General features: G+C 43.0%; 1 protein-coding gene across 6 annotated transcripts in view; it reads right to left on the bottom strand.

Moving 5' to 3' along the window:
* LOC110529847 (serine/threonine-protein phosphatase 2A 56 kDa regulatory subunit gamma isoform) overlaps positions 1-21,910 on the bottom strand; it is a 40,383-nt gene that overhangs the window by 3,865 nt on the left and 14,608 nt on the right. For 2 of the 6 annotated variants that reach the window (XM_021612445.2, XM_021612446.2), the window contains exons 4-15: positions 5,078-5,277; positions 3,033-3,143; positions 2,855-2,947; positions 2,598-2,728; positions 2,401-2,460; positions 2,184-2,292; positions 1,953-2,006; positions 1,569-1,739; positions 1,336-1,463; positions 1,063-1,164; positions 905-977; positions 445-555 (exon numbers count right to left, since the gene is read on the bottom strand). In XM_021612445.2, coding sequence (XP_021468120.1) covers positions 445-555; positions 905-977; positions 1,063-1,164; positions 1,336-1,463; positions 1,569-1,739; positions 1,953-2,006; positions 2,184-2,292; positions 2,401-2,460; positions 2,598-2,728; positions 2,855-2,947; positions 3,033-3,143; positions 5,078-5,277 — 1,343 coding nt within the window. Of the gene's footprint in view, positions 1-444; positions 556-904; positions 978-1,062; positions 1,165-1,335; positions 1,740-1,952; positions 2,007-2,183; positions 2,293-2,400; positions 2,461-2,597; positions 2,729-2,854; positions 2,948-3,032; positions 3,144-5,077; positions 5,278-18,220; positions 18,439-21,910 lie in introns of those variants that run through there. The other 4 variants (XM_021612442.2, XM_021612444.2, XM_021612448.2 and 1 more) reach the window with 3 other exon arrangements.

Below are 21,910 nucleotides of genomic sequence, written 5' to 3'. Positions count from 1 at the left end.
CAGACCACAGGTTGAAAACAAATGCTGTAGGGTGTACACTAGAGTACGGTGTTTAATTAATTCATGTAAGCTCTCCACTGCCTTTGAAATGTGAGCCTGCCTATATCTGATCCTGTCAATAAGTGCGGCACTCAGCCCTCTCCCTGAACCTGTTCTTCACCTACAACCTAGACTACGTCCCAAATTGCACACTATTCCCCACGTAGTGAACTACTTTTGACCAAGGCCCATGCTACCCTGCTCCTGTTCAAACACACGTCTGTCTCTCCACATATTTAAAAACTGCAACAAGGTGTGAGAGGATCCACAAGATTAGTTCTACTAATGTCACACTGGTGCTACATTTCACACAGTGAGGAAGACACTGCTCTGGACGTTCACGTGAACACACGACAGCATGGAGGTGGTCAGCAGGAAAGGAACACAGTCCCACACCCACAGTACCTGTGTGGCCTCTTCCTCTATAGTCTTCTTCAGCATGTTGAAGTCCTCTATCATTGGTCCGTCTGTCTCCATGGGACTACCCAGGCCTGACTGGTCCACGTACACCAGGAACTAAACATGGGAGAGTGAAAGGGGGAGGATTATAATGAGACACCAGGAAGTAAAACCATCAAAAGAAAGAGGTGAAGGACTCCCAGAACCAAAGATAATAAATATACCTTTTTAGATAATTTGGTCAAAATATATGATGGCTGTGTGTCCAGTTCTGCTAAGTGCTTGTTGGGCTCTGAGCAATACACAGAGTACAGCCATAGCGTACATCCATTTATCTGTTGCTGCCTGGGCTGTTCTGTCCTGAGATGGGGGACTAGGTGCAGTACTACTGGGTTGAGAGGGGAAGAGACACCGGGGCTGGAGTAACATGCCCGCACAGAGACGAATAGTGACGATGCATGCTCACCTGAGGATTGGACTTAGCCAGATTCTCGATCTTCACCCACGCTTCTTCTCGCTCTTTCCACTTGGCCTTCTCTCTGCGCACACGCGACGACAGGGGAACAGTCATTTCAGAGTCATGGGCAACATGTGGGTGGATGTTATAAGTTTAAGGCTTCTTACTTGTTCTTCTCTGCTCGGAACTGCTGTGTGCAGTCGTCGAATAGCTTCTGGTTCATCTCCATGAAGAGCTTCAGGGCATTGTAGATCAGACCGTGGATTGTCCTGTACACACAGACATGCAGAGAGACACGCACACACAAATTCGTATGAACCCAGGAATGCATAACAATAAAACATACGGTTGTTAACTTCCTTATAATAGGGCGGAAAACCGATAGGCAGAAAGAGAGGCAAGCTCCATAGTGGTAGTTAGTTGTTAGCAGAGTAACTCACTTGTTCCAGTGGGTCTTGGAGTTGCGGTAGAGCGAGGGGAACATGATAGGGAGGATTCTGGCGGCATTGTCACTGATCAGACTCATGATGTACTCGTTGTTCCAGTAGTACAGCGCTCTCTCTGCCACCTGACACATGAGGAATCCTTGGTCAGGTAACGTCTTAGCACACATAACCACTAACACACGCACAAGCACGCAACACACAACACTTGAGCAAACAACATAACACACCTGGAAGTGTGGGCTGGACACACACTTGGCCAGCTGTCTGAAGAGGGGCTCCATGACCTTGACAAACTCAGAGGGTTCGATGACATCCAAAATCTCCTCCAGCTCGTTGAGGAACATCACCTCCTTTGGACTGTGGGTCTTTGGCCAGTACTTCAAAAGAGCCATCACTGTCTGTAGGCGAGAAGAGTAGAGCCATACTTTAACACTGCACTAACTAGTCACACACAGAGCTGTTGGTCTTTGGCCAGTACTTTAACAGAGCCATCACTGCCTATGGAGATGATTTACACATGATAACTGAACCAGCATTGGAGCAATGTACTAATCTCAAACAGTGTACTGGGGACTGGTGATTCTTGCCCAGCGAACTGGAAGAGGTCTTACCGGTTCCGTGAGGGTGCTGTCCTTCTCTAGAAACTGCACCACACAGTACGCCAGCTAGAAAGAGACAGAGACACAAAAGAGCATATTAACTACAACTATCATGTTAACAACGCTGACTAGAACTGGAATGAACATGTATTCCAACCTATAACACTGTAGGCCTATATCAAAAGGTTTTGTTCTAAAGTAGGCCTAAGGCTTCTTTAACAGTAATGGGTCTAGATGCTATACCTGCGGGTGATAGACACTAAGGGACTTGACTTTGTGTAAAGGCAGCAACACCTTCAACAGGAATATCTTGTGCTCCTCTTTCAACGGTAAGGCAAACCCATTGATTATGCTGCAAACAGAAAGACAAAAAGGGTTGTGATCAGCAAATCTAATACGGGGAGATTGGCAAAACAACGTAGGCACAAAAACTATTTGAAATAATTACAAATTGACATACCTTCCTAATATTTCCAATAACTCTGCTATTCCATTATGATGTTCCGTTTCATAAATGAAGCTGCAAAGAAATGACAGTTCCATCAATTAAAATTACCAAAGACCCAAGTGAAACAGACTAGTGAAATGAATGGTCATTTAAAAACATTGCCAACAAATAACTCATCTCACAGTGCTGTATTAGGGCTATTTACTCACCTATAAAATATGTTATTTATCTGTTTCCTGATGTACGCTCTCAGGCCCAGGAACTTGCCGTAGATGCGATGCAGAGTGGTCTTTAGAAAGTCCCTTTCCCTGGGGTCTTCACTGTCAAACAGGTCCAATAGCTGTGGAGACAACACAGTGACCTTACAACACCTGTTCACAACACACACAGAGACACAGCCAGTCCCACACAGACATCATCACATCCCATGTGGCTTTACTTCCAGTGAGAAAGGACCCGTGCTTACCTGCATTACAAATTTCTGGTCGATATACTTCTTGGCTACATTTGGTTGAAAGTCTGGAGACTCTAGAAACCGGAGGAAGAACTCGTAGACGAGCTGGAGAAAGAGGAGCAGAGGTGTACACATCACTGGTATGAAACAGTGTGTGTTCATTCACGTGCGTGCGTGTGTGCGTGCGTACCTGTAGGTGTGGCCACGCTGCCTCTAGCGTGGGCTCATCCTCCTCCGGGTCAAACTCCGCCCCTGTGGGGTTGGACGATGGAGGCAACGTCCTGAACATGTTCACTGCAAACTGAAGGACAGAGACAGACAAGTCACTACACAGAACGCCACACATTACCACCATCAGAGCTATTGAAAAAAATAATCATGACAGGGGTCAAAGATTAGCTTTCAAACCAACTCCGGCACACAAACGTGAAAACGGACATTTTGATTAATGTGTATCAAACTAAATAGAAGATAACGGTACAGACTTTCATCGGACCTTTTCACCCATCAGCCTGTTTATTCCTGTTCATTTATGTGCTCATTTTTAGATTTCAAAAAATTCTGTCAACGCAGCCAAAAGATGAAGCACAAACCACTACTGCTGCAGACTAGACAGAGGAGGAAGAAATGACACGACCGTCAAGATGACATTTACCTGGCCTCTCGCTCTCCAGCTCTGTCAAAAAAAAACAAGTAGCCTAGATAGTTGCTTTCTTTTCACCAGTCTCTCAATCTCCCATAACGAATAAGCAGCAGACATACCTCATCACTCTGGCAGGCTTCTCTTTATCTCACAGCCTTTTCTCTCCTCTCAGAGAACACTACATCCTGCCACACCCCTTGCAGGCCTGAGGTTAGCGTGCACTCACTTGTCAATGTTTACGTTCTGAGAACCCATTTTATTTTCCCAGAGTGTGTCACTGTCAGTCTAATGGACCACCAAGGTACATGAACAGGGAGTGCTTTACCAATCTGAAGCTGATACGTCTAACAATAGCGCACTTATCAAAGAGCTGTCCGTTGTGGCCTATTATAACCATGAAGAACACCTTTTACAGTGCGCTTCGTCCATCTCTCTCCATACTTTGATGTTAAAAGCAGTGAATACTTCAAAGTGAAGGGGCAAAAAGGGGAGAACTAAAGTAAACCAAGAACATTGTTATGCCGATTTGGCAGCAGCCTTGCATTTTCTGCTGCACTGATCAAATAGAGACAGGATCAGGAGAATAGGGGGAAATTTGCACCTCGATCATCCTCGGTTTCCTGCGTTACATTGAGGCCTGCTTTGATAAACATCAAAGGCTTTAATTCAGACCCGTCTGGCTGACAGGCAAGCAGGCAGCACTTAACATCTGCAGCTATGTTCACACTGGACTCATTTACATTTAGACTACCCCACAGACCCAGTATTTCATTCACTCAGCTACAGGTAGTAGGCGGCCTGGCCTGCTAACCAGGGCTGAACTGAAGGGACAACGAGGAGGCTATATCTGTTAGAGGTAGGTGAACCCAGGATGACGAACACCAATTTGATTTTTTGTCAACTATGTGGACTGAAACAGATTCAGGCCACAGTAGTAGCCCTTGGCTGATAACAGCTAGCAAGTTAATACTGGTAGATAAGAGGCCTAAAGCTAACCGATAAGATTTAAGTCCAGTGAGTGTAAAGGCTTCAGCATGCTTCAATTTAGCTGGCGGCTAGCCGAAGTCGGCTAGGCAAACCGAACGAGTGTGCTTACATACTCCCTTAAAGCAATTGTATTTTGTCATACCCTGGGTTCACATAGTTCATCTGATAGGCACGTCCCATTCCCTACGCCTCAGGAACCAAAATACAATATCTAAATAGAACTGAAGACATAACCTGCAACAGGCAACCTCAACAATGTATTTTTATAATAGCTTCTGACAGTTGAATTGATTGAAATGGTTTATAGCTTTTGTGATTGAGGATGGCAGGGTTATGACGTCAATGAAGCCAGAGACAGAATCATGCACAAAATATTTGTTTGTATGAGGGGCTTATTAGGTCTACCTACACCTGACCCAGGACAAGACCTCTAGGGGGAACACTGGGTTGTCTCTGGTGACCATTAATAGCAAGTTTATGAGGACAGAATCAATGTCGTTGTGGCTAGTCCTATGTTCACCACACAATCAGCATGGAAGGGAAACGGCAAGATAGGCATTTGTAAGTGCATGAGGCAAGGCCTTGTCCACTGTGTGTCTACTGACCACGTGCACCACCTCTGGGTAGATGGGCTCTGTGATGACGTTCCTGTTGTGGGTGATGTACTCCACCATCTCGCTGAGCGCAGCCCGCTTCACCTCCTTCCATTTCAGGTCGCTCAGAGGATCCGACAAAAAGTCAAAGAGGACACAGCACTGACGCAGCTTCTGGACAAACAGCTTCTCCTGCTCCGCCGCAGGGACATCTAGGAGGGGGAGAGAGAGAGAGAGAGAGAGAGAGAGAGAGAGAGTCAGATTCATACGTTGTCCCCTCACGAGGGAAATTCCTTTTCACTGCTTGACAAAATACGCAGAACAAACAAATTTGCAGCACAGGCTGTAGGCAAAATAATGAAATGGAGAGGCTGGGGATCCAACTTTTCCTGGACCCTTCTTCCCAATATAGTGATTTCAGGAGGGAGTACATGCAGCTATTTAGGCAAGCATATCAAAACACAAGCAAGACAGACAGGTAGTCGAAGCAGCAATGTTATTTTTTCATAGCAAACATGGTCAAAGCAGGGGGGCAGACAAGCAGTCAAAGTAAGTGTTATTTTCCAGCAATTAAAGGTTACGATATGGCAGCATAACTGTACATCTTTTAATTGCTTTGAGGAGCAGCAGAAGTGATTCCTGGAACCCAAAGAACTGCTGGTGTGTAAACAGTCTAGTTGTTTTCAAGGTCAAAATGTGCAATTGACCATATTATTCACAGGTGGGATCGTCCTTACGACCGGGAAGGAATCTTTTTTTCAAATTAAAAAGTTAAGATTTCCCAAAGAAGAATGGCAGCGGGATGCAGTGCCTGCACGGATAGTAACGTTAGCCGCAAGAGGTGGCGGCGCCAGGATGACGTGTAGCACACGGTAAGTTTTTCGAAATGTTTTATTATTATTATTTAAAACATACTTGCAGTGAAAGCGCTCAACAACTACATCACATTAGTCATCTAACAGACTCATATCAGAGCGACACACAGAAGGAACCAGGGTCAACGCCCTGCTCAAGGGCACGTAGACAGATCTCCCACAAGGTCAAAAACAAGGACCCGAACCATCAGCCACCGGCCAAAGCTCCCAACCGCCAGGCCAATATCCTCCCCACAGTTCCCAAGAGCTGCCCCCTTTTTCTTGTAAATAAATACAAATAAATAATTTCCCCATCAATCTAAAAAATACCCCACAATGACAAAGCAAAAAATGGTTTAGAAATTTTTGCAAATTAAATCAACTGAAATATCACATTTGCATAAGTATTCAGACCCTTTACTCAGTACTTGTTGAAGCACTTTGGGCAGCAATTAGTCTGGAGTATTCTTGGGTTTGACGCTACAAGCTTGGCACACCTGTAATTGGGGACTTCCTCCCATTCTTTTCTGCAGATCCAGGTTAGATAGGGAGTGTTGCTGCACAGCTATTTCCAGGTCTCTCCAGAGATGTTTGATCGGGTTCAAGTCCGGGCTCTGGCTGGGCCACTGAAGAACATTCAGAGACTTGTCCCGAAGCCACCTCTGTGTGGTCTTGGATGGGTGCTTAGAATCATTGTCCTGTTGGAAGGTGAACCTTCGCCCCAGTCTAAGGTCCTGAGGGCTCTGGAGCAGGTTTATCAAGGATCTCTCCCTATTTGCTCCGCTCATCTTTCCCTCGATTCTGACTAGTCTCCCAGTCCCTGCCCTGAAAAACATTCCCACTGTGTTCTTGGGGACCTTCAATGCTGCAGAAATGTCCCGGTACCCTTCCCCAGATCTGTCTCGACACAATCCTGTCTCAGTGCTCTACGGACAATTCCTTTGATCTCACGGCTTGGTTTTTGCTCTGACATCCACTGTGGGGACCTTATGTAGACAGGTGTGCCTTCCCAAATTATATGTCCAATAAATTGAATTGACCACAGGTGGACTCCAAGTTATAGAAACATCAAGGATGATCAATGGAAACAGGGAGCACTTGAGCTCAATTTCTAGGGTCTAAATACTTACGTAAATAAGGTGTTTATTATTTCTAATACATTTGCTAAACACTATAAAAACCTGTTTTCGCTTTGTCATTATGGGGTAGTGTGTGTAGATAGATGAGGAAATCGCTTTATTTAATTAACTTTAGAAGAATAAGACAAACGTAGCAAAATGTGGAAAAATTAAAGTGGCCGAACACTGTAGGTGGTGGTCTTCGCATGATATGAAAGTGTTCATTCTTTGACTTCAGTATAGTGAATTTTATGGTAATTTAACTGATGGGATTAGTATTGACCTTGTGGGCATGTGCAATGCATGTGGCTTGTCATTTCTATACTGAAACAGGACTAATACATTTTCAAGATTTCTCATCTAAATGTAAACAGTTATCCATTTTAAAATGATAGACGTAGTTAAAGCACTCACATCTAAGGTAATGTGTGTAGGAATCATTTGATGATAACTTCATTAAAAAAAGAAAAAGGCTGATATTGGAAAGATGAGTGTGTGGGTTTTTCATTTTATGAGGCTGTGTGGAAGAATAACCGATTTGACTTCGCCAGCTCCTGTACATGCAGTCATGAAATGTATTTGTGCAAGCCCTACCCTAGCTACAGATGTTAAAGCCAGATAATGTGATTTAACCCCAAAATGTTGGTATCCATTATACTGGGAGTTACAGGGTTTGCCTACACAAAACGTCAGATATTTCAACTAACCTGGTATTGGCGATATTATCTTTGTTCTCAATTCATGGAAACAGAGTCTCAATGTCCATGTCCAGTTGCAGGGGGCCCATTTCAACTTAGAAAATGCTCTGTTACTAAAATAAATACATTTTTGCCCCATGAAGTAATCAAACAACGTGTACGCCACCATCTAGTCTATTTTCAAATATTCTCTCATTGTAAGAGACAGGTGAGTGTCATGAATTAGGGTGGAGCCACCGGTCTCAATCAATGAGACTGCGTATACATTGTTGGATTACTTCATGGAGCAACAACATTTAATAACGGGGGCATTTTCTATTTTAAAAACGGAACCCCTGCAACTGGACACTGACATTGAGAATCCCGTTTTGGTTAAATCACATTATTTGGTGTGAAATCTGTAGCTAGCCTTACCCTCGTAATGAAAGTAGGCCTTAAGGGGTGACACACAGGAGACATTATTAGCAAATACCACAATTGTGAGGGTGTGTAGAAAGGAATATTTGAAGGTTAATTTGATTTAATTGCAAAATACAAAAATCACCAAATGCTGCTTGAAAAAAAGTTAATATTATGTACCATCCTTGTGTGCAGTTCAAATTTAACACCACAAGGTGTCAGTGCTAGCATCTGTATACTGTAGCTTTACTGTAAACAAACCACTGTCTAGATCTCGTAAGGTGGTCGATAATACATGACTAGAGCAAGCGGTTCATTATCCCAGAGAGGTTATGAGGGACGGTAGCGTCCCACCTCGCCAACAGCCAGTGAAAGTGCAGGGCGCCAAATTCAAAACAAAAATCTCAATTAAAATTCCTCAAGCATCCAAGTATTGTACACCAGATAAAAGATAAAATTCTCGTTGTTCCAGCCACAGTGTGATTTCAAAAGGGCTTTACAGCAAAAGCTCCACAAACGATTATGTTAGGTCACCACCAACTCACAGAAAAACCCAGTCATTTTTCCAGCCGAAGAGAGGAGTCACAAAAAGCACAAATAGAGATAAAATTAATCACTAACCTTTGATGATCATCAGGACTTCATGTATGTTTTGTTCGCTAAAGTGCATATTTATACCGCAAAAATATTTTACATTGGCGCGTTAGGTTCAGTAGTTCTAAAACATGCGGTGATTGTGCAGAGAGCCACATCAATTTACAGAAATACTCATCATAAATGTTGATGAAAATACAAGTCTTTACATGGAATTAGAGATATACTTCTCCTTAATGCAACCGCTGGGTCAGATATCAAAAACACGTTACGGAAAAAGCAACAAAAACAAAAAGACAAAGCAGCCAAAAAGATATCCGCCATTTTGTGTAGTCAACATTAGTCAGAAATAGCATTATAAATATTCACTTACCTTTGATGATCTTCATTAGAATGCACTCCCAGAAATCGCAGTTCCACAATACATTTTTGTTTTGTTCGATAATATCCATCATTTACATCCAAATAGCTTCTTTTGTTAGGGCGTTTGGTAAACAAATCCAAACACGTGTTCAGGTCCAGCCGAACGTCGGACAAAAAGTTATTACAGGTCGTAGAAACTTGTCAAACTAAGTATAGAATCAAATCTTTAGGCTGTTTTTAATCATAAATCTTCAATAATCTTTTAATCATAAATTTTCAATCATCTTCCAACCGGAGAATTACATTGTCTGTAGAAAAGCAATGGAACGAGAGCTACCTCATGTGAATGCGCGTCACTGAGGCTGCTGCCAGACACCTGGCTCAATCCCCTCTCATTCGCCCCCACTTCACAGTAGAAGCATCAAACAAAGTTCTAAAGACTTGACATCGAATGGAAGCCGTAGGAAGTGCAATATGACCCCATTTACACGGTATATTGGAATGGCAAAGAGTTGAAAAACTACAAACCTCAGATTTCCCACTTCCTGGTGTGATTTTTCTCAGGTTTTCGACTGCCATATGAGTTCTGTTACACTCACAGACATCATTCAAACAGTTTTAGAAACTTCCGAGTGTTTTCTATCCAATACTACTAATAATATGCATATATTAGCATCAGGGACAGAGTAGCAGGCAGTTTACTCTGGGCACCTTATTCAGCCAAGCTACTCAATACTTCCCCCTGTCACGAAGAAGTTAAAACTACAGTACGTTTTTGTAACGCTATGAAGGCCAAAGGGCTCATTTTGACCCAATATTAATTTAACATTTAAAATGTATTTATGTCCCCACCATCCTTGACTTTTCCCTAAGTCTATTTAACACACGTATGTTAGAATTTCAATATCACAATCAATGTGTTATAAGCAGTTAAGAGGACATGTCAATCGAAACATCACATGCAGGTAAAATGGTTACATTTATATATAGTATCAGAAAGAACATATTCTGAGATTTCCAAAACACTTACCATTGCCAAGTAACTCAATATGTTCCATGCACTCCACAAGTGAGCACACGGCAACAAACAGCGTACAGTAACAAACTGATGAAAATGGTAGTTTAGATTCATTTTTTCCTTATTTTACCCAAGACCTTCATAAACACAAGCAAAATATTATTCTCCCCGTAGCATACATGAAATGTATTTATTACTATTAGAATGTTGAGTAAAAATGACTACTCATTGGCCTCAACGGGGGTACAAAGAGACCAAACTTTTCTAGTGTTAATAGAAACTAAGTGGTAAATACACCTGGGCAAAATATAGTTGCATTTTGGAGGAAGCAGATGAAGAGCTGATTGACGAGGTGTTGATAACGAGCAGCAGTAAATACCCCACTAACTTTTGATGTAAACAATGTGGCCGTCACACTAGCTCTGTGGTGTTATTTGCTGTGCTAATCACAAACACCATCGCAACACATCACACCCAAGTATCATGATAATATCGTTTCGTGAGGTCCCTGGCATTTCCCAGCCCTAAAGTACAACACTAGTGCTTAAAACATATTGCTTTGTGGCAAAACAATATGTAGACTAAGGATATTATGCTACTGCAATATCCTTAGTTACAACAGAGAAGGTTGTAGCCTAAATCCCCCTACAAAACGTATTTATTTTTGGAAGGTCAATTCAAATAGCCGCTGGGTTTTTATTTCTGTTGTTCAGAAATTTGAGGCAGAAACATAGGCTACATCATGTTGATCAAATTGGTTGAAGGTTCAGAAGACGGTGAGTAAAGAGAGAAACGTGCAGGCGGAGGTTGAGCAGCAGATACATAAGAAATGTGATGAGGGGGAGGGTGGGCAGCAGCTTCCTAAAAAAGTGTAAAATAACATGCACAGAACGGGAATGAGCAAATGATTGATACTCTAATAGTAGGCAGTCTCAGACCCTGAGGCACTCCTGACAACAGTGCTTGCTGAATGAATACAAAATGTAAAACACTTTCAATCATGCTCCAGGAGAACAGAGCGTGACAGCCACCACAGAACCATTAACTCACAAATAGCCACTCGTTATCAGTCTCATTTTTCTGGATGAACGCTCACCTCATGTAGATAGCTAGCTATTGCACACTCATCATTGCCGAGCAGCAGCCTTCTGTGCACTGTGCATGAAAGCACTTTATACATCTAGTCCCCCATTTAAAAATGTATAAAAGTATTTATTAAAGAAGTAAAAAGTATTATTTGGTCCCTTATTCCTTACACACAATGACTATCAAGCTTGTGACTCTACAAACTTGTTTGGTACATTTAAAGCTGGTTTTGGTTGTGTTTCAGATTATGTTTTGTCCAATAGGAAGTGAACGATAAATAATGGTGTCATTTTTATTGTATGTAAGCATGAATGTGGTTCCTACCATGAATACGGATAACAATGACAATCGTGAATGGTGATGAGTGAGAAAGTTAGAGGGACCCTGGCGGCAGGTAGCCTAGCAGTTAAAAGCATTGGGCCAGTAACCTAAAAGGTCAGTACTTATTGCGCAAAACATGCCCCAAAACAGAATTAAAACCAACTGCGAATGTATCCAACTTGTATCCAGTTTGTGGAGTCACAAGCTTGATGTAGTCATTGCGTGCTAGGAATATGGTACACTAACATGCTGACCAGACTGTGCGCCATTGCGCACATGTTGATTTTTCCCACCCCCAACAGACGCGATCAGGACACGCAGGTTGAAATATCAAAACAAACTCTGAACCAACTATATTAATTTGGGGACAGGTCAAAACACATTAAACATTCATGGCAATTTAGCTAGCTAACTTGCTATTGCTAGCTAATTTGTCCTGGGATATAAACATTGGGTTGTTATTTTACCTGAAATGCACCAGGTCCTCTACTCCGACAATTAATCCACAGATAAAATGGTAAACAGTTAGTTTTTTACTAATCTCTCTTCCTTCAGGCTTCTTCTTTGGACTTTATATGGCGGTTAGCAACCAACTATAAGGTGCATTACCACCACCAACTGGACTGGAGTGTGGACCTCAGTTCATCTTTCAATCACCCACATGTGTATATGCTCCTAAAAACCAATGAGGAGATGGGAGAGGTGGGACTTTCAGCGCAACAAGCTTCACATATAGAACCAAGTCATATTTTAGCGCCTGGCTACGCAGACGGACGTGAGCAGTGTGGGTGCAATGATTGAATAACATGTACAGTACCAGTCAAAAGGTTTGGAAAAGCATTCGAGGTGAAGATGGTTGAGAGAATGACTACTTTGAATTCTCAAATATATTTTGATTTGATTAACACTTTTTTGGTTACTACATGATGCCATTGTTTTGATGTCTTCACTATTATTCTACAATGTAGAATATAGTAAAGATATTAAAAAAAAATTAAATGAGAAGGTGTCCAAACTTTTGACTGGTGTACATTTATTTTGCAACACTTGCGGTGTGGTCAGCATTTATGTGAAATTTGTCCAAACACTTATGACTTCTTTAAAATGGGGGACTAGATATATAAATTGCTGTCATTTGTAGAGTAAAGTCAGATATTTATGACAATACCCTTAACTTCTTGGTGACGGGGCAGTATTTTCACGTCCGGATGAAATGCATGCCCAAATTCAACTGCCTGCTACTCATCCCCAGAAGATAAGCTATACATATTATTAGTAGATTTGGATAGAAAACTCTGAAGTTTCTAAAGCTGTTTGAATCATGTCGGAGTATAACAGAACTTATTTAGCAGGCGAAACCGAGGACAAACCATGCAGATATATATATTTTTTTTTTGAGGTCACTCTTTTCAATGCGTTTTCATTGGGAATCCAGATTTCTAAGGGACCTTCTTGCAAGCCCTATCGCTTCCACTGGATGTCAGTCTTTAGAAATTGGTTGAGGTTATTCCTTTGTATAATGAAGAAGTACAGCCATCTTGAAAAAGGGTAATTTGAAGTGTACTGTTAGAGGCGCGAGACCAGAAAGCATGCTACAGTTTGTTTTCTTCCTGTATTGAACACAGATCATCCAGTCTTTAATTTTATAGATTATTTACATTAATTTACAAAAGTAGTTTGAAATGTTTTGGCAAAGTTTACAGGTAACTTTTGAGATTTTGTAGTCACGTTGAGCAAGTTGGAACCAGTGTTTTTCTGGATCAAAGGCGCCAAATAAATGGACATTTCAGATACATACATACAGCTCAAAAAAAAGGGAACACTAAAATAACACATCCTAGATCTGAACGAACTAAATATTCTTATTAAATACTTTTAAAAAAAATAATAATAATTACATAGTTGAATGTGCTGACAAAAATCACACAAAAATGATCAATGGAAATCAAATTCATCAACCCATGGCCAAACTACAGGCTGATCCAACTGATGTAATGTCCTTAAAACAAGTCAAAATGAGGCTCAGTAGTGTGTGTGGCCTCCACGTAATTGTACGACCTCCCTACAATGCCTGGGCATGCTCCTGATGAGATGGCGGATGGCCTCCTGAGGGATCTCCTCCCAGATCTGGACTAAAGCATCCGCCAACTCCTGGACAGTCTGTGGTTGGTGGATGAAGCGAGACATGATGTCCCAGATGTGCTCAATTGGATTCAGGTCTGGGGAACGGGCAGGCCAGTCCATAGCATCAATGCCTTCCTCTTGCAGGAACTGCTGACACACTCCAGCCACAGGAGGTCTAGCATTGTCTTGCATTAGGAGGAACCCAGGGCCGACCGCACCAGCATATGGTCTCACAGGGGGTCTGCGGATCTCATCTCGGTACCTAATGGCAGTCAGGTTACCTCTGGCGAGCACATGGAAATGCCACCCCACACCATGACTGACCCACCACCAAACCGGTCATGCTGGAGGATGTTGCAGGCAGCAGAACATTCTCCACGCCGTCTCCAGACTCTGTCACATGTGCTCAGTGTGAACCTGCTTTCATCTGTGAAGAGCACAGGGCGCCAGTGGCGAATTTGCCAATCTTGGTGTTCTCTAGGAAAAGCCAAAAGTCCTTCACGGTATTGGGCTGTAAGCACAACCCCCGCCTGTAGACGTCGGGCCCTCATACCACCCTCATGGAGTCTGTTTCTGACTGTTTGAGCAGACACATGCACATTGGTGGCCTGCTGGAGGTCATTTTGCAGGGCTCTGGCAGTGCTCCTCCTCCTCCTCCTTGCACAAAGGCGGAGGTAGCGGTCCTGTTGCTGGGTTGTTGCCCTCCTACGGCCTCCTCCACGTCTCCTGATGTACTGGCCTGTCTCCTGGTAGCGCCTCCATGCTCTGGACACTACGCTGACAGACACAGCGAACCTTCTTGCCACAGCTCGCATTGATGTGCCATCCTGGATGAGCTGCACTACCTGAGCCACTTGTGTGGGTTGTAGACTCAGTCTCATGTACTACTAGAGTGAAAGCACCGCCAGCATTCAAAAGTAACCAAAACATCATCCAGGAAGCATAGGAACTGAGAAGTGGTCTGTGGTCCCCACCTGCAGAACCACTCCTTTGTTGGGGGTGTCTTGCTAATTGCCTATAATTTCCACCTGTTGTCTATTCCATTTGCATAACAGCATGTGAAATTTATTGTCAATCAGTGTTGCTTCCTAAGTGGACAGTTTGATTTCACAGAAGTGTGATTGACTTGGAGTTACATTGTGTTGTTTAAGTGTTCCCTTTATTTTTTGGAGCAGTGTAGATATAGATGGAATTAAATCGAACAAAATTACCATTTGTGATCGTTAGCCTCGTTTGCTTTCGCCGAAAAGCCTTTTTGAAATCTGACATGTTGGCTGGATTCCCAACAAGTGTAGCTTTAATTTGCTATCTTGCATGTGATTTAATGAAAGTTTGATTTTTATAGTAATTTATTTGAATTTGGCACTCTGCATTTTCCCTGGCATATCCCAGAGAGCTTAAATAAAAAGGTGACAATCTGTACAGTCACCTCATGAAACATTTGATGTGTTTGGACATCAAATGTGAATTGACATATGTAGGGGAGTGTATACAGATATGCTGGATATAGGCTAAACCCTAACACAAAAATTCCATAACATAACTAAGCCTAAACCTGTGTTTTTCACAAAGTAAAAATACACTACCCAACAGCCCTGTTCTAACATGTCCCTGTCAATCTCCTGTTTCCCAACACTGCTTCTGCTATGGTACATGCCGGTGTGTTGAGGCACATGTTGCGCTAACACGGTTGTCCTATGATCCTCCGTGCCTACCGTACCCCTGCTCTCCTTACAACAGCATTAGGGTTTCTCAACACGCCTAAAACATTAAGGGATGCGCTGTGGCGCCACACACAGCTAACAGACAGACACGGGCACATGGCCTTTATGCCCCCACAGGTATTTACAGTTTAAGAGAAAGCATCTGAACATTTGACGGGTGTAAAAGGCAAGAGATCAGGGATCCGCTTCATCAGAACTCCCAGTGAACACAAGCACATCTGAAGGGTGGTTGTTGCACAGACCCAGATTCAGCCAAGGCACTTGCAGTGGAAAGTCTGTTGAAAAAAACATTTAACTCCAGTAACAAGCTTAAACTGAGTCTCTGCAACAGCCCCGTAGTGTGGCTAGAAGTGCCTGCTCTCAATACTTTAGGCCAAGATGAAAGTGTGGAGTGCCCTCCCTAAACAAACTGCTTTGAATGTTTGCACCATTTAGATGCCAAATAATGGCATACATGCATTTTTCATGACTAGGTATAGTAACAAGTCCCCACCTCGAAGCCAAAATGGCAGTGTCACTGCTAAACTATTCGCAACAGTGCCAGTGGCCATTAGCTTCTATGAATATTTGAACGAGTGCTGATGCTCAATGCATTAACCCCACAAAAAATGTAATGACATCTGAGGCCGCAGGTGTCTTAGCATAATTTACAGTACTAGTCAAAAGTCTGGACACCTACTCATTCAAGGGTTTTTATTTTTTTATATATTCTACATTGTAGAATAGTGAAGACATCAAAACTATGAAATAACATATGGAATCATGTAGCAACCAAAAACAGGTTAATCAAATCAAAATAATGTTCCATTTTAAATTCTCGAAGTAGCCACCTGTTGCCTTGATAACAGTTTGCACTCTTGGCATTCTCTCAAGCAGCTTCACCTGGAATGCTTTTCCAACAGTCTTGAAGGAGCTCCCACATATGGTGAGCACTTGTTGGCTGCTTTTTCTTCACTCTGCGGTCCAACTCAACCCAAACCATCTCAATTAGGTTGAGGTCGCGTGATTGTGCCAGCCAGGTCATCTGCTGCAGCACTACATCACTCTTCTTCTTGGTCAAATAGCCCTTACACAGCCTGGAGGTGTGTTGGTCATTGTCCTGTTGAAAAACAAATGATAGTGGGAGTAAGCGCAAACCAGATGGCATGGCGTATCGCTGCAGAATGCTGTGGTAGCCATGGTGGTTAAGTGTACCTTGAATTCTAAATAAATTGCAGACAGTACCACCAGCAAAGCACGCTCACACCTCCATGCTGCACCGTTGTAACCACACATGCCGAGAATATCCGTTCACAAAGACACAGCGGTTGGAACCAAAAATCACAAATTTGCACCCATCAGACCAAAAGAGAGATTTCCACCAGTCTAATGTCCATTGCTCGTGATTCTTGGCCCAAGCAAGTCTCTTCTTATTGCTCTCCTTTAGTAGTGGTTTCTTTGCAGCAATTCGACCACGAGGGCCTGATTCACGCAATCTCCTCTGAACAATTGATGTTGAGATGTCTGTTACTTGAAGTCTGAAGTATTTATTTGGGCTGCAATTCCTCAGGCTGGCAAATATAATGAACTTATCCTCTGCAGCAGAGGAAACTCTGGGTCTTCCTTTCATGTGGCCAGTTTCATCATAGCGCTTGATCGTTTTTGCGAACGCACTTGAAGAAACTTAGTCTGACATTTTCCAGATTGACTGACCAGGTCTTAAAGTAACGGACTGTCATTTCTCTGCTTATTTGAGCTGTTCTTGACATAATATGGACTTGGTATTTTACCAAATAGGGATATCTTCTGTATTCCACCCCTGGAAGAAATTCCACAAGTTAACAAGGCACACATGTTAATTGAAATGCATTCCTGGAGACAACCTCATGGATGAGAGAATGTCAAGTGTGCAAAGCTGTTATTAAGGCAAAGGGTGGCTATTTGAAGAATCTCATTTTTATTTGTTTTAACACTTTGGTTACTACATGATTCCAAATGTTGTTATGTCATAGTTTGACGGTCTTTGCTATTATTCTACAATGTAGAAAACAATAAAAGTAAAGAAGAAACCTTGAATGAGTAGGTGTCCAAACTTTTGACTGGTACTGTATGTGCATAATAAAACGAGATAAGTGTAGTGTCCCCATCAGTACATAGTATGGCATCTATAAACATTTACTCATATTGCAACAAGGAAACCAAACAGGATTATTACAGTAGACACACACTGACTTGAAGTGTTCATCTCCGCTTATGTGGGGCCTACATTTAACAGGGGACAATTTATGTTGATATCTACGGTGTTCTGATAGTCAACCCAGAAGCAAAATTACATCAATTAATTAATCTCAAAAGTCACCCACACGATAGTCTCCGTCTGCTACTGTTGTACTCATTTTCCCCTTCAAAAGCTACAGTGTAACACCGAGGGGACGTATGAAAAAGAAACCATTTCCACTGTGAAGGGAGGACTGCAAGACAGAACATAGCCAAAGGGCACTGCCGCTTTAGGGTAACACTAAACACATGCAAACGGCTGTGACCTCACTTCCTTTGACGTCAGCAGTCTTGGTGGGGGATGGGAGAGGCAGAAGGCAGTAAAACTAGCACCCCTCCCATCGCTGTCTCTCACTAAGCGATCCTTGTCGTTTTCATAGGACAAACACGCACAACCTTTTCCTGCTCCAAATACACCCCAATTACACAGACAAAGATAAGACACCCTTCCCGGTCTCCTAAAGCAGGCTTTACTTTCAAAACTGTTTGTCTCCAAAGTACACTAAAAAGCTACAGATGGTAAATCGCAACATTCTTGTCCACCTCCCCCTAACACACACACACACACAAACAAAAAGCCAGCCAGCTAGCGTTGCTCACCTCTAAAATGCATGAGGGCCACAGGCTGGAAAGGCCCATTTGAGTTGGGTGAATCCAGAACCATCGCACTGGCAGCTCTAGTACATGTCAACATCTAGGGGCTGGGGTAGAAGAGATAGCGATAGCCCAGGCTAAGTCGAGGAGCCAGCCTCCATTTTAGCATCAAACACTCAGAGCAGAAAATAAAGCTCTGCCCTGCTGCTGGAGGGAACAGGCTAGTTAGTGATGTCATCCCTCTAGGAAGAAGCCCTATTGGCCAACCTTGGTCACATGGGGAAGGCCGTCAGAATGCATAACCATGAGGCAGGGGATTGGCTAGTGGGCTGAGGCAGGGGATTGGCTGGTGGGCTGGGGCAGGACCTTTGCTGTGATTGGAGCAGAGGCAGGAGGTCTGGCTAACTGAGGCACAGCTAACCTTTCCCCTCATTTATTTTTTTATTTCCCTCAGGCTCTCACACACGTCTACCCTACAATAAATTACATTCCCAACAAGCAGAGTTTTTGGCTTATCCTAATACATATCACCTCCCTTATCTTCACTCCAGGAAAAGCATAGAGAGTCCATTGATACATCATAGAAAGGTCAGTTCTATACACACTGACATTTTTAGGCTCTCTTTATCTGGCCTTTCTGGAGCCACAACACCTGGATTTCCCCTCAAACATCACACAATGACAGTGAACAATTAGAGATGTGATAAATAACCAACACTTGAAGGGAAGCATTGATTATCATTCAGTAAAAGGCTGTTATAAACACAGAATTCACTGCTGACGTGTGTGTGTGTGTGTGTGTGTGTGGACAGATGGCCCAGGTGTGAGAAACAGGAAGCCACGATTATACAAAAAACAGGAAGCCAGTGAGCGAGTGTGCTCTGCCTCAGCTGCTCTCCCAGAGTGAGCAGTTACAGTGCTTAACACCAACGCAATGTCCCCATCTGCACCACATAGTGCACACACAGCAATGGCTCACATCCGTCTATTGTTCTTAGTTGTGTATCAGACTTTTCTGCTTTATAAGACTTTGACACGAGTGTACACTAACCACATTCATTGTAAGAGCCAAGTTTCATGTTTTTAATGTCACATGCACAATTACAGCAAATTGCCTTTCTTGCTCGTGCTTTCCCAACAATGCAGTAATCAATATCTGTAGTACTATAAAAAAAAATAATACATACATAAAAAAGTAGAACAAAAACACAAGAGATAGAAATAAAAGCCTGAGAAAGTAAGCTACAGTGTATACAAGTTCAGTTCCAATACCATATTTACAACGTGCAGGGACACTGGAGTAATAGAGGTTGATACTGTATGTATGTATGCATGCATGCATGCATGCATGCATGCATGTATGTATGTATAAGGGGTAAGGTGACTACGCATCAGGATATGATAAACAGAGTAGCATCAGTGTATATGATGACTGTATCCGAGAGTGTGAGCAAATTTTGTGAGTGTGTTGGAGTGTCAGTGTGACTGTGCGAGTGAGTGTGTAGTGTGCGCGTATGGAGTGAGTGCATAGAGAAAATAAAAACGTGTCAATGTATTCCTCCTACTGTGGTTGACGACCTAAATCCTTAGGTGAAGTTAGTCATAGTGCATCCAGTGAACAGAAAACACCCCAACTCTAAGCGGGACTTCTTGGCTTTGTTTGTAACAGGTAAAACAGAACTTGACCCGTCAGGTTAGCTGCTGAATGTTTTCAGTCTGAACTTTGTAGGTCCTGGGCTGGGTGGCTACAGGAAGGTGTGAGGAAGCATTGATGTTGCTATTGACTCATTTCTCAAGTTATTGATAGAGACCTGCAGCCTTGTCCTTTGTTAACTACATTTGGAGCTCCATCTGTTCTGCTCAGTCTCACCAAACATAAAGCAGATGTTGTAGCACTCTCATGCCGTGGACAGATTTGACTCAATTGGAAATCCTCCAAACGAGTCCACTCACTATCACCCCACTGTCTAGTCATGGGGCATTCTCCTGTCTGAAGAGCTGTTGTTCTTCTGATACAGACCAAATAAGCGCACGCCTGCGTGAACGGACACACTTTCTCTCCAGCGGTCTGCGGTTATCCTCTAAACTCTACTTTGGCACACGTAACCGGGCTCCAGTTATTTATAAACTCAGCCTCTAGATCTGTGCAGAACGACGGGGTTGATCTTGTGACTGACTCTGGCTATTAACGTTAACAAAGTCTGTTTTGTAGCTATTTCAAAGAGGAGTCAACGACAGGAATTGAAGACTGAGACCGCTGACCCTCGAGGTTCTACTGACCTCGATTACTGAACTTGAAGCTATTTATCATCCAGCCAAGTCAGTGAACTTTATCCACTCAGACCACAGTTCCCATTCCCCCCAACAGAGGGAGACCGAGCGTGAGAAACTATCCCTCCTAGGACAGTTCCTCTTTTCACACTATCACCAGCTGTTTGTTCGTTCACTACCTTTTGGCAAACACTTGCAGCTGGAGAGTTGAGGTGAATTTTTTTATATTTTTTTTAAAAGGCACCCGTCTGGAACGCTGTGTTGTTGCTGTCCCCCAAAATAGCATGTTTGTCATGCTTATCAATTATCCTGCGACTGTGGCACAGCTCTTTTCAAGCATTAAATCACCAAATGAACACGATGCATACTGCATCTTCCACTCAGCAATAATGTGAGGTGGTATCAGGCATCTTTTCCTGCCTATAGACTGCTGTCCAAAAGAGGCACTTACTAGAAGAACTAACTTTCCAAAAGCAGCCCTCTACTACTTCATGTAGCCCAAGTCTCCAGAGTGAGCACTTTGGTAAAGCTCTGAAAACAAGCCTTTCCTGACTGTCTGTCAGGATAGGACCACTGACAACATCCATGGCCCATGGGACAATACTTGGAGAAGCCCTCGTTGCTGGGCCGCTGGACTTGCCCAGCTGTTATCACGAATCAAAGCTTATGGAATGTGTTATAAAGACCATAGTAAAACCAAGATAAAAGGTCCTCCATGATCAGAGAAAACAGTCCTTTGTGTCTGACAATGTAGGCTGTCCAGTGTTTCCCCTGTATTAAAATTTAGCAGCGGTGGCTCTAAAGAGACAAGCTTTTAAATGGATAGTCGTTAGCTCAAATGACTTGAAGTCTATAAGAACAGCTAGCATGTCAATGCGCTAACAAGCAATTCACTAACCCTAGCAGCCATGTACCACCTAAACCATTGCCACTGTTGCTGAAAAAAAAATCCTAGAGGGAAGCACTGCGGTCTGACAGAAGACATAGGGAAGAATGAGAGGTGAATGCAGGTCATGACACCATATCACTACTGAGGTAGCTGGCTTGGTTTGCAACTGTAACAAGGCAACTGTGGTGTGTGTGTGTGTGTGTGTGTGTGTGTTCGGCTGGATTGTTGCCAAAGCTCCAGTCTAGACTGAGTTGGAGCCAGATAGCGGCTCTCTACTTTGCCCTAGAGAGGTTTGGTGGTTCAGGTCATGGTAGATTAGCATGGAGAGGATCCACACAGTGGTCCAAACACAGCTACATTAAAACTCTAGAAGCTCCTAAACACTAACATTATTATGGACTCTGCAAGACTGCATCATCTCTCCTGTAAAATCCGCTGGATTTGCACACTGTGCACTTTCCACATCTTTAAAAGTTTGGCCATGGAGAGCCAACTTAGTGCCAGTCACTCAAAGTAGTAACATGATAGCATTGGAC

The sequence above is a fragment of the Oncorhynchus mykiss genome, chromosome 8, assembly GCF_013265735.2.
Source record: "Oncorhynchus mykiss isolate Arlee chromosome 8, USDA_OmykA_1.1, whole genome shotgun sequence".
NCBI lineage: Eukaryota > Metazoa > Chordata > Actinopteri > Salmoniformes > Salmonidae > Oncorhynchus > Oncorhynchus mykiss.
Note: the sequence above shows the minus strand (reverse complement) of the source record. Positions and strands in the feature narration are given on the sequence as shown.